The 13,033-nt window shown below is 39.6% G+C and overlaps 2 protein-coding genes across 2 annotated transcripts; both read right to left on the bottom strand.

Moving 5' to 3' along the window:
* Positions 1-4,848: 4,848 nt before the first annotated feature.
* Positions 4,849-6,601, bottom strand: LOC145479370 (uncharacterized). Its single transcript, XM_081457712.1, has 2 exons — positions 6,479-6,601; positions 4,849-5,514 (listed from the first exon to the last, which is right to left on the bottom strand). Exons 1-2 carry the CDS (start codon positions 6,540-6,542, stop codon positions 5,177-5,179), a joined length of 402 nt encoding a protein of 133 aa, XP_081313838.1. The 5' UTR covers positions 6,543-6,601; the 3' UTR covers positions 4,849-5,176.
* A 1,332-nt stretch (positions 6,602-7,933) lies between these two features.
* LOC145469708 (uncharacterized) lies at positions 7,934-10,000 on the bottom strand. Its single transcript, XM_081453494.1, has 2 exons — positions 9,326-10,000; positions 7,934-9,081 (listed from the first exon to the last, which is right to left on the bottom strand). The coding sequence occupies exons 1-2, from the start codon at positions 9,551-9,553 to the stop codon at positions 8,788-8,790; spliced, it is 522 nt and encodes a 173-aa protein (XP_081309620.1). The 5' UTR covers positions 9,554-10,000; the 3' UTR covers positions 7,934-8,787.
* Positions 10,001-13,033: the final 3,033 nt, after the last annotated feature.

Genomic DNA, 13,033 nt, shown 5'->3' with positions numbered 1-13,033 from the left:
CTACTACAAAATAAACCTCTTCGCCCAACAAAAGGTGGGAGGAAAGGAAAGAAACTAGAAAGATTAACAGTACAGTACGCATCAGGCCTAATACGAAAATCGAGACTGAATGATCGTAAAATGCAAGTCACATGTTTGTCACAAGTTGGAAAAATAATCCACTTCATGTACAATATAAACTATAATAACTATAAATTAGCATTTGTGGGGCGAATTAAACATTTTAATTTACAATCAAAACAACTCAATTTAAATGCAATTTAATTTCAACTTCCTACACTCGATTTCAACTTTCTGCACGTTATGGGATTAATTGCCGCGCTCTCAGCCAATTCAGCATGCTGAAATTTGTGCATGTATATTATTAGGGGAGTAATCTGGCGTGTAATTTAAAATTGGAATAAGCGCGCGACGTGACGCAAGAATCTGAAAAAAAAAAAAAAACAAACAAACAATAAAAACAGTCAGAATTGTGCACTTTTTTCAGGGATACGATTACTTATCGGAGCTGTTTCCCCTTACTTGTACTTGAAATAGTTTTGAAGCTGCAAGACAGCTGGGCAGTTTTGCTGGACTCTTCCTAATGACCTTTTCATCGAGCATGACAATGTCATGAATCGAAATGAAAATTTAGCAGATAAAATTAACGAGACGACCGCCGACAAGGAAAGATCAGGAAACCACATTCAAGTTGTTTTCACTAATTTTAGGGTCCGCTTTTAGAATACAAACAACTTTTCTCCGATTCTCGGAATTTATTACGCAATGGAGACATTCTGATTAGGGACGGACCATTATTTATTTTCTATGGGGGGCGGGGACCGGGGGGGGGGGAATTGGGCAATTCTCTCCCAAAAATACCGCATAGCAAAAACTGCTGGAAAAAAAAAATGGGGCAAGGTGAGCCATGGGGGAAAAAAGTCAAACAAGTGTTTTCTACTGTTAATATTTTGATTTTTGATGTTTAAAAAAATTATTGCCCAAGTTGTTGCCGGCAGCAAAAAATCATGAACAACCTAAAGGTGAGAAATTCATGCCCCAGAGTAATGGCTCCTCATCTTACTGGCGTACAAGGCTTTTTCCTAGGGAATGAATGTCTAAGAAGAAGAAAGTTTTCTCGAATTTCATGACTAAACTGCAACTCTATAAATGAACTACATTTATGGTATGGCTGGTCTGGTTCATATTAGATGAACGGAAATATACAGTGGTGTTGTTTATGTTATTGACAATGTAATGTATGAAAACTGACACGAATATTAAAAAGCTGCATTTCAAAGTATCGAAACTCCAACGGCTTATCTCCTGTCTTTGTGTTATTATTTTGATGTGGGTGTTTTTTTCTGGGGCCATCTGAAAGCCTTTTTTGCGAATTATGCTTTTCCGGGTTTTATATAACGGTAACTGACAAAATCAATTGGGTGAGAGGAATTTTGTACAGTAGAAAAGTAGCACATTGGCCTGACCCATGACATGGCCATGACCTCAAGAATTAATCAAAGCGAAGCCAGATAGACTGGAATGAGCCTGGGATGCTCTTCTTGTCGGTTCACTTTCAAACGCCCTGCTTGATTTTCATCTGATCTACCCTGGCCAGAGGTTTTTCCACATTGAGTTCTTGGCAAACATCGAGGTTTTACTAGTACAGACTGATGTTCTCTTTTAACGCGGACTGATTCCATTGTTTTAACTGCGAGGCACAAATTTACACTCAGTAATCAGGGCTTCAAATAAAAGACTTTTATTACGATGCAATTGACTCTCCAACAAAGGTCACTTCATGTTCATTCCAAAGAATCAAAGATAGTTTTACTAAAGAACAAAATAACTGAATAAATGATATAGACTGACTGATTTACTGCAAAAAAAATATCGCTTGAAATTACTATGATTGGAACAGTCTCTACTGAAAAAAACTTAATGTCCATAATGCAAACCCAGCTTCGTGAAATCGGTGACTCAAAGCTATTTTCTATGCTTTTTTTTATGGTATTGTAAATTAGCACAGAAAAGCCACAAGAGCGCATGCCAAGAGCATGATGGTGCTGACCATTGGTACTTTGCCTCCATTGCACAAATCGCCACTGCAGCAGTTGATCTCGCACCTCTTCACCTCTCCTACGTCAGACTTGCAAAAAGGCGATGTATCAGAATCGCATTCGGGTGAATCGCTGCAACCTTTGCCGTATACCGCCATTGAGACATCATCTAGAGTAACTTCTTTTATAACTTTGATACAGCGATCCGCACTTGAAACACAAGTCACCTCTGTTCTGATACTGGCACAGTCATCCCAACCCTTGGTGGAAGCACACTGTTAGCACTTGAGGCCGTATCCTGTGAAAATAAGTAAAAAGACAAACACTAAAATCCGACTCACGTACACAATCTGCGCGAAGATAACTATATTATATATTATATAATTATATATTATATATTATAACTATATTATATTCCAAGGAGACCGAGGTTACTGAAAAGAAACATGACTTCGGAACGAACTAAATAGAACTGGCATGGGGTAAATATCGTTAATTTTGTAAAACTGTTTAAAGTTGTTTTAGAAAAAAAGTGTGTGAGACAAACAAGATTGATAATCAGAACTGTTTTAGCTTCAAACGGCAGTGTAGTTATCTTTTCCAACCCGCTCGCGAGTTTCCGTTGGTGAGGACGAACGGAAAAGAGTATTCAGTTGGAGCTTTTAAACAACTTTGATCAATGTCTTTGGTTTGAAAGATTTGTCAAAAATAGTTTGATCTGGGCTTATTAATTATATTTTATTATATATTGCTATCATATATTCCAGTATTTCGCTTAATTTCATCCGTGAAAGACCAAGACGATCTCCAAAACGCAAAAGTTTCATAGAAGAAATTTCCTCTCGATAACCGTCAAAAGCCCTAAATTTAACCGTCAAAATCGAAAAAATTTAACTGTCAACCATCAAAGCTATCCCCGATTGAGACCCTCAAATGATAATCATGTGTAGAACTGAAGGTGAGGTAATGCATTTTTTTCTGGGCTAATAATATAGTGGCGGATTCAGGAGAGGGACCCGGGGACCTGGCCTCCCTTATTTTGGGTAAGAAAAAACGCAGAAGGAAGAAATGCTGGCAAGGAAAGAAAAAAAACCGACCCCTTCCCCCCTCCTAGCTCAAGGTCTGGATCCGTCACTGCAGTACACTTGCAAACAAATGTTTTCTAGAGCATACAAATCAGGAGCAAGTTCAGGCTTAATTAAAAGAATCCACAAAAGAGAGAATAAAAGCTCTTGATGTCTTGAAAATCGGTATTTACTTTGCTGCTTACTGGCTTCGCTAATTTGTATTTAAAAAAGTGCTGAACATTAAAGATCGTCAAAAAAAGTGATGTTTGGAGACTGTAGTAACTTACCGATAGGGATAGAAACAAGAAAGGCGAAGACAAGAACTGTTTTCATCTTAGAAGGTTCAATCACTCCCCCGAACTCTGTTTGTAAAACGCTATGGTGCAGTTTGACGGTATACCAACTCGTTTTCGTCACTGTGCAGTAATTTATAGGGCAGCAATGAAAACAGAGGTGTTGGTTACCGTGCAGAATTCGAACCAACCAGCTCTTTTAGGAGATCTTATGATTTCTCACGTGACTCACTCAATCCTCTTGGTATCCTTGGGCACATAAGGCCATAATCTCATGATTAGCTTATGACTATTTGACCTTGATAGACCTTGGGCAAACAGATCTACATTCCTAAAGAAAGAAAAATACTAACAAGTCATGGCAAGTTTTCACGTTGAATATAAATGGGAACCAGAAACTCTAGAACCGGGAAAAAGAATTCGAAGAAGAAGGGAAACAAGAATTAAGCTATAGAAATAAAAATGCGGCAGATACGACAGACAATCACTGAAAAGAAAGGTACATAGTTTCAGGCTTTAAGCTCATGCTGGTGTTTTGTCACGACCGCGAATCTCTGATTGACCGTTGCACAACTTCTTTTCTCGAAATTTACTGGAAACTCTGAAAAGGAAAAATTAAGGTGAAATGAAAATTTAGCAAATAAAAGAGACATTCACTGACAAGGAAAGATCCGGAAACCATATTCAAGTTGTGTTTACTTTTTTTAAAAGGGTCTCTTTTTAGAAGAGAAAAAAAACCGCGTTGCGTTTCTCGGAATGCATTACACAATGAGGGCGTCCTGATTACCGACATGCAAGGTTTTTTTCTCCGAAAGCATTTCTGAGGAAAATGGGGTTTTCTCGGAATTTTATAATTTAACCGGAAGCCCATGAATGAACTACTACGCTGGTCCAGGGAGGGGTGAAGGTGGGGGGGGGGGGGGGGGTGAGGGAGCGGGCGGTCGCGCCTGCAATAGACGTCATATCAGATATGAACGGACTGAACTCGGATCTTCTAAATGTTTTAGTTCATTTCAAAAAATGGAAGCTCCAATAGCTTATCTTGTGCCTGTGTTATTATTTTCATGTTTGTGATTTTCTGGGCCGGCTGAAAGCTTGTTCGGCGAATTCCGAATTCCGAAATACAGGCTGTACTTCTGAGTCTTAGTTTCCACAATATTGACTGATAAAATCAACCAGGTTAGTGGCATCCTGTACATTAGAAAAGACGGCAGCACATTGGTCTGCTGTAGCGAGATTATGACCTCGAGAATTAATCAGAACGAAGCCCGATAGATAGGATGAGCTTAGGATGCTTTGGGGTCCTTTGGCTTCTTGTTCAGTTTTAAGCCCTACTTGACTGTGCATACCCTGGCCCTTTCTTTTTTTTCTCATGGACTTCTTGGCGAACAGCAAGGTTTTAAAAGTACAGAATGATGTTCTCTTTTAACGCAGATTCCATTTTCCTTAATGCGAAGCACAAATTTACACTCAATCAGGGCTTGAAATAAAATCCTTTATTTTAGATACGATTGAGTCTTCATCAAAGGTCACTTATGTTCATTCCAAGGTATAAAAGATAGTTTTACTAGAGAACAAAATAACTGAATAAATGATATACAGACTGACTAGACTGATTTACTGCAAAAAATATCGCTTGAAATTACAACGACTGGAACAGTTTCTACTAAAAAAACTCGATGTGCCTAATGCAACACAAGTTACGTGGAATCGGTAACTCAACGTTATTTTCTACGCTTTTTCGTGGCACTGCTAACTGTTGAATAGTTTCTCAAAATTAGCGAAGAAAAGCTACAAGGGCGCATGCCAAGAGCATGATGGCGCTGACCATTGGAACTTTGCCTCCATTGCACAAATCGCCACTGCAGCAGTTGATATCGCACTTCTTCACCTCTCCTGTGTCAGACTTGCAAAAGTCCGATGTATCAGCATCGCATTCGGATGATTCAACGCAACCTTTAATGTATACCGTGACTGAGACATCATCTTGTGTTCCCTCTTTCATACCTTTAACACAGCGATCCGCACTTGAATCGCAAGTCACCTCTTTTCTGACACTAGCACAGCCACCCCAATCCTTGGTAGAAACGCACTCGAAGCACTTGAGGCCATATCCTGGAAAAAATAAGCAAAAGATTAAGACATCGGAATAAAAGCCGACTCACGTACTTAATCTGCGCGAAGATAACAGTTATATTAGATCCCAGAAGAAAGGTTTAATACTGAAGAGAAACTTGATGACTTGAACTACGATTGGAATAAATATCGCTAATTGCCTGAATTAAAGAAGATATAGAAAAACATTTTAAAGAAATATAAACTTAAGTACATGTCATTTCATCTTAAAGCCAAGAACGGAAGATTTCGAGTCACCGAACTGATCCAAGTAACTGTGTTCAATCGTTTTGCGGCTGTCAATTGCTAATGAGTTTGGGCGCTGGCTAGGGTCATATAAAAAGCCATGATTCGTATTTTCTTTCGTTTTCAACTCAAGTAACATTTAGGCAAGCTGCTCAATGTTCTCAATGAATTTTCTTCTTTATCAAAGGGGCATGATGAACTGAAAGTTATATTCTTTCCCGGTAATTCTGCATCAGCTGGTTTCCTTTATCCGAGGGTAAACGAAACATACGTCCCAGATACACATCGAACAATCCCTGGGTAGCGACGCAGAACATTTGTTTTACAATGAAATACGTATGGCTAAAGCATCACTATTTACAGGCAAGATGATCAAACGTTAACTTAATTATGATTTGCAATCATTTTGAGTTAAGTCAACTTTAAAAATCCTATGATTTCTTCCTTGGAACTGTAAAGGACAGAATGTCATAGCGAAGCGAAAATCATTTGAAGTGCTGAAGGTAAGGAAACACATTTTTTCCGCGTTGATAATGGCACACTAGCACATAAAAGTTTTCTATAAAGCATAATTAAAACCAGGAACAAGTTCAGACTTATAGGAATCTACGAAAACGAGAATGAAAGCTCTCGATCTTAGTTACTCGGCTGGCTTGGCTAATTCGTACTTTTGATAAAAGTGCTCAAATTCGGCAAAAGTGTAATGGAAGTAACTTACCGACAGGGATGGAAACAAGGAAGGCAAATACAAGAACTGCTTTCATCTTGCAAGGTTGAATCATTCCCTCAACTCTACTTGTAAAACGCTATGGCGCAGTTTGACGATAGACCAACTACTGGGTGTAGTAATTTATAGGGCAGCAAAGAAAACAGAGGTGTTGGTTACCGTTCAGAATTCTAACCAATCAGCTCCTTTTGAAGATCATATGATTATCTCGACCTTGATAGACCTTGGGCAACAATAGATTCCGAGAAAAGATATCTGTTTCCGAGAAATACGAACATGTCATGGCAAGTTTGCACGTAAATACTGGGGGCCGGAAACTCTAGAGCAGAGGGAAAGAAAAACAAGGGAAACAAGACTATAAAGACTAACAAGACTATGAAAGCTATAGAAATGGAAAATGGTGCAAATACAACACTTAATCATTGACAAGGAATATTGTTTTAGAACTCATTACAACTACTTACACCTTGTGTTCTATCTGAAAGCAGCGGCGCTTAGGGGGTATCCGATTGCGATCCATTGACAGGACTGATCGAGTACTTTTCTCGGAATTTATTAAACAATGGAGATGTTGTGATTACGAGACTAATCTTATTCGTGGAAATCATTTCGGAGAATAAACGTTTTATTCGCGGAATTCACTGCATGATTAACCGGAACTCTAGAAAGGAGCTAATGAGCTTTACTGGGCATGACAGGTGGGCCTATTTCAGGCATACGACGTCAGATCATTGGAAATGATCATTGGAAATTTCAGCGACGATGAATGCACGAGAAATGTGTTCTGAATGCTCTATTTAGCAAACAATCGAAATAAAACTAACTAAACTTGTGTCTGTCTTGAGCTAGTTTGTTTTGTTTTGGGCCTGGAGCCTGTTGAAGAACATTTCGGTGATTTCTGCGTTTTGGCGTATCAGCTTCCATTGTAGTACTGAGGCAATCAAACAGACTTAGAAGACTGTTAATAATAATAATAATAATGACTTTATTGGACAACACAATTACTGGTAAAGCCAGTAGTTCTCACTGTGGTCCTTAAAATCTATCAAAAAACTACAATTACAAATTCAAATAGAAAAATACCAGGAAAAAATACAATTGAAAATTTATTGAAAGTTCAAAAACTGTTTCAGTAATTGTTTGCCACAAACTCGCATATGGAGGTGGAACATAAAGATTCATGATCAGTTTTGATATAATAAATGCTTCATGTTGTTGTTACGCGTGATGTTGTAAGATATTACCCGTTAGAATGAGAAAAACTAAAAACGTTGCGTGGGTTTAAAAAAGCTCAATCACGATAGCTTGAGTTATTTTTGCCACGTACAAATTACCTTTAAGTTGAAGGGAACCTGACAATAGTAGTTTACTAAGATAAAAAAACACCAAAGAGATAATAGAATATCATAAAGAAACAAGGATAGAGAAGATTAACACGGATTGCAAACGACAATTTAGGCTAAATTTAAATGCACAAACCGTGACTTAGCTCCTTTAATCGCGTGACCACAAAAATGTGTTTTTTTTGCGTGACTACCAAGCTCTTAGCCGAGCCAATAATTCTCCGTAGGATGGCCATGTGGTGATTCCAAGCGTTCTGATCTTTCACAAACATCGAGGCCTGATGGTCATGTCTTTTATGTTGTCAAACGGGAAGCATATCTTATGGCCACATTCTTAGACATAACTCGCGACTATGGATTTTTGTCGAACATCAAGACAGTGTCTTTGTACTCGGAAAACCATGTCTTCAATGATCTCCCTGCCTGGCTAAGTGTAGAGGCAAAATGATCACACTTTTTCTGATTCTAGTCACTATTCCAAATGTTTCGGTTTCCTCCGCGGGGAGAGTGGGTTGGATAAGGTTCATTTCTCGGAACCCGTGCCCTATTTCAAACCAAAGTAAGTGTTTTCCTGAGAGAAACATTTGGTCCGTGGCAATGCAATTTTTTGAAATCTAAATTTCAGTCAAGCTTGATACATCAATATGCTTCAGCTTTAATTAAGTTTCACCCTTTAGCCAAAAATGTAAATTGCACATGCGTTAAGGCTTCTCGTGCCATCAGTGTTATCTGACTGCATTAATGATTATTTTATAGTACTTCTCATTAAATAAATTATTATAAAAAAGAAACATATTTTCTTTCAATGCTGAGTAGCCTGCAGCCATCGCTAGAGAAGTATCAGTTTGAGCAATCCAACGTTGAACTCCCTCCACTCCAGAAGTAAACTTGTCCGCCTGAACTGCAACCACTCCATCGTCTGCTTACACTGGAACTACTATGGCGGCAGCTAATCATTTAACGCCGACCTCCTTGAGCCACTGATTCAGAAGCTTGGACAACAACCTCAACGACGCCTGCCGCTTGCAGCGGAACTGACATGGGAGCACCAACAGGCTGAGGGTGATTCCCCGTCGCTCCAAAGGTAGGTACCGGGATCGCCGGAAGAAGACCGCTCCACTCCTGTGTGGCATCGCAACTGTCGTCTCCTTGTACTGGAATTACCATAGCAACACTAACAGTTCGTTGTGTCATGAATTCACCGGTGGAGACCGATTCAGCGTCAGTGGCAGGATTTAGAAATTGTTGTTCCTGGAATTTACAAAGATGGGAACACAGTATAAAGAGGAGATTATGTAATTTTATCTCCAACAAGGCGGACAATGCAGGAGCAAAAAGTAATTCGTCATGACTCAAACTGCAGTCGAACTTTCTGTGAAAAAAATTTCGTGGGTCCCTTTAAAACATTAGAGGTGCTTTTTGGAATTCACCGGGAAATTCACAGGTTTGCGCGTAGAGCACTTGGATTAACTAAAGTTTCTAAAATAGGACTCACCGGTTCTGACCGAGTCACAGCGCAGCATGACCGACAACAGCATACCGCTGACCAGATTCCTGTAACAGTCTCAAGAATACCAAGAGTCGCGAACATTGAGGCGATAGCTATGTATACGGGAATATAGGCGGCAATATTCCAGAGAATGACAATGAAAAAGCCGTAGATGGCGAGAAGTGCCAATCCAAGCAAAACTGATATGGTACAGAAAAATAAGAGGACGCCCATCTGAAAATTTCAACAATACGTATTTATGAGTAGAAAACAAGCCTGGTTGTAATAACTCACTCCCTATTTTCTCTCACCCGAGCAGCAAATTGCAAGATATGGCACAATATGGCAAGATATGAACAATAGAATTTTGCGAGGTGAAATGCCGAAAGAAATGAAGGAAGCATAGCAAAGTAATTTCCTGCTGAGATCTTTTCACCCTAACTAAGTGAATGATAGATGTGTGTACAAGAGGGTCGAAAGAAATATTGGAATGCAAAGGATAACTTGCAGAGGCAAGCTTTGGTGTTTTTTTGCGTTCAATCTTAAGATTTTAAGTTAGTTACTTTGGCCAGGCTTCTTCAAAACTTCTCAACTAACAGGAACTTACAAACGCTTTTCGGGAAGACGTTGTTTCTCTGAGACTGGCGAACATGCCTAGAGTTCCTGAGATGCATGTCTGCAAAAGAAGAGAAAACAGAATATTTTTATCAGTTTGTGACAATATTCCTTGTTACTCATTTTACATTTAAGAAACAAACAATAGACAATGTATAGCTTTAAAAAGCTCCAGTGTTGGAGGAATGAAACTACAGTATGGTTTCAAAGAGGTAGTAACGGCTTATTTGTGTTCATCGTGATTGAACTTCCCAGAAAATCCTACTCGGTGCCCCCCCGCAGGGGGGGTTAATCACAGAAAAATCAGCTGGGGGTGTGCGGCCTGCCTCCCAAAACCCTTACCCTATCCAAGACCAAATTCTGTGATTTTCTCTATCCTATTTACGACCTAACCGAAAATGTGACACCATATATCAGATATGACCCTTAAATCAATACCCTGTTTCAAACCTGCCTTATAATTAATCCCCTAATTCAGAGTGAGACCGATTTTAAAGGCATTGTGAAGGGCTTTTGTTGATGGTCTTATCGATAATGATGAAAAAGTAGCTTCTTCTAAAAAGCATACCAAATCAGTTCAAGACTAGCTATAGAGTGCAAAAACCATACCCTATTTGAGACCAAAATGGCCAAAATCGATACCCTATTAATGACCAAAAGGGATAAAAATCTCCGGGCTCGACAGCCGTTTAACTGAAGCAATAATTGCTGTCTGACATTCTTGCAAACCCACGAAAAACGTGTGGAGAACTCACCCATATGCCAATCCATATTCCAAAATATAAATCACCGGTCCAAAAGAGGCTTTCAAAGCGATCAGCGACGCCTAAACAGACGAGTACGATCCCTATTAAGATGTGTGAAATGCCAAGAGTCCTTAAATTTGCCGAGCTATCCGCCATGGTGTTGCGGAGTTTCGAACCAGTCACGGTGCCGATACAGATGACGAGCTCTGAAAGTGATGTCGGAAGTCTGGTGCGTATCCCAGCATCATACCCGGGGTCTTAAACTTAAGTTCTTCTCATGCTGATCAATTACGAGATATATTTAACAACTCCCTAACAGTACAAAAATAAATATATTTCTACTTAGTTTTAGTATCTTGCGAGTATGAACACGCTTTTGGCCAGCTTTACTCCTAGCAGTTTCATAACACAGTCACTGAACAATTCTCGTAGGTTCGAACCTCTTTACACCCTTAGGGGTTTCTTATTGCTTTTTACGACTGTAGTAATCTCCCTTTCACAAGCACAAGTTTGAGCGTTGTTAGCAGAAAGCACTACTTTATTTCAATTTTAGGGAGATTTATTTCTTATTTTGTCTGTGTGTAGAGAGGTACTTTTAACAGTATGCCAAAAATCCCGGAAATTTCGGTCGAAAGTCAAATGGAAAGATCCGTTTCGGTTCGGTCCGTCCGGAATATTCAAGAGCATCTCTGGAGCTCAAAAATTTTTCGACCGGCTCGTTGCCCTACTTCTCTTCGGTGGATTTCACTTATGTGGGGGATCGGGGAAAGGAATAGAAAATGGTAGGAACCACTCTTCTCGGCTGGCCAAGTTTGATGGGAAATTCTCGTTTTATTTTTCTTTCGTAAGTCCCACTGTTATCTGTCCGGTATGGCATAAATATTAGGGAGCTTTAGCAAACCACGACGGCGACGCCAACGAGAACGCCACCGACAAAAGGTTCAATGAGCAAAACAATGGTTCTGCACACGTGTGCGTTTTGAATCTTGGTACATTTCTTACCTGTCATTTGCAGAACAACAACGTGAAATGACCAAGTTCTGCGTATTTTGGAGAATGTGAACCGCAATGGCTTATTTTTCGTAATTTCCTTTGGAATTGAACGCAGACATTGCATATTTAACCTGAGCAAGTTTTTAGACCGATAGGCGTACTGAGCATATCTACACAGTTGCGACATTCGAAGGTAAAATGTATAGAGGATATTACATGCCCGCGCGTGGATACGAATTTTATCTTCGCATGTTCAACTCGATATTGAGTTGAGTTGAGCTTGAGTTGAACACGACGAATGAATGACGTTTTTCCGAAGATTTCCGACCACTTTCCGAAGATTTCCGGAGATTTTCCAAAATTGTTCCGAAGGCCAGACGAACGCTTCCGAACATTTTGCGAAGATTACCGAAGATTGCCGAAGACGATCGAAGAAGATCCGAAGATGTTTCGATCATACATCAACAAATTTAAGAGTAGTTTGAGGGACAAAAGAAAAATGTTTTCAGAGGGATGATATCTTCACAGTGTGAAAGATAAAAATAGGTCCGCAATGCGAACTTGGGTGGGATTTCAGTCAAATAAGAGTTGATGCACTATGGATAAATCAGAGAAATGTAGCTTTGCAGTGAATATTTACACATTTTGTCGTTTTGTAGTGATGAACGTCGAGTAAAGATACCGTAGAGTCCTGGTTATAAGATCCCAAGCTGCAGACGAAAAACGGTTACATGAGAAACATGTTTGGACTTTAGTTTCCAGGGAATCCGCTCCCTTAGGGTTCGGTTACACCAAACTCTTTTCCGTGGTAAATGACCCTTTTATCACGGGAAACTGCATTTAATGAGTATGATCAATATTTCTGGAGGTAAATTTCCCGTCAAAGAGATCACATGCAGCGCCCTTGACATTTAATGTAGTAAGTTGCATTGGTGTTTTGATGTCCAAGGTATTACGAGCAAATCACGTTTCTCCGTTTGTCATTAATATGTAACCGAAAAGGAAAAATGGTTTTCCTCCTTGTGCCATTTTTGTTACCTTGGCAAAATCCCGTGTAACCGTTGTTTCACAACGTAGACTACAACCCAGCAAAAACAAAAAAACAAAACAAAAGAAAAACAAAAGTCAGCAGACATATATATAGCCCCAAGTTATTGGGGGGGGGGGGAGGAGGGGGAGGGAGGGAGGGGGTAAACACATTTTGCAGGTTAGACTTGTTTTCGGCAGCAGGGACAAAAACAAATGACATCATCAAAAAGCAAATGCGCACGAGAAGGTTTAGTTTTTGGTTGTGATTCTGGACCGCGCAATCAGCAGTAACGTGGCCTGTTTTGTCGGGATGCCAGATGACGTGCTACAT

Source organism: Orbicella franksi, chromosome 2 (genome assembly GCF_964199315.1).
Source record: "Orbicella franksi chromosome 2, jaOrbFran1.1, whole genome shotgun sequence".
NCBI classification, from domain to species: domain Eukaryota; kingdom Metazoa; phylum Cnidaria; class Anthozoa; order Scleractinia; family Merulinidae; genus Orbicella; species Orbicella franksi.
This window is presented reverse-complemented; position numbering and strand designations above follow the sequence as displayed.

Coding starts and splice junctions, on each gene's coding strand:
- LOC145479370 (XM_081457712.1), bottom strand. CDS start 6,542: ATGATTCAACCTTGCAAGATGAAAGCAGTTCTTGTATTTGCCTTCCTT. Junction 5,515..6,478: donor CCTTGTTTCCATCCCTGTCG/GTAAGTTACTTC, acceptor TATTTTTTCCAG/GATATGGCCTCAAGTGCTTC.
- LOC145469708 (XM_081453494.1), bottom strand. CDS start 9,553: ATGGGCGTCCTCTTATTTTTCTGTACCATATCAGTTTTGCTTGGATTG. Junction 9,082..9,325: donor CTGTGACTCGGTCAGAACCG/GTGAGTCCTATT, acceptor TGTAAATTCCAG/GAACAACAATTTCTAAATCC.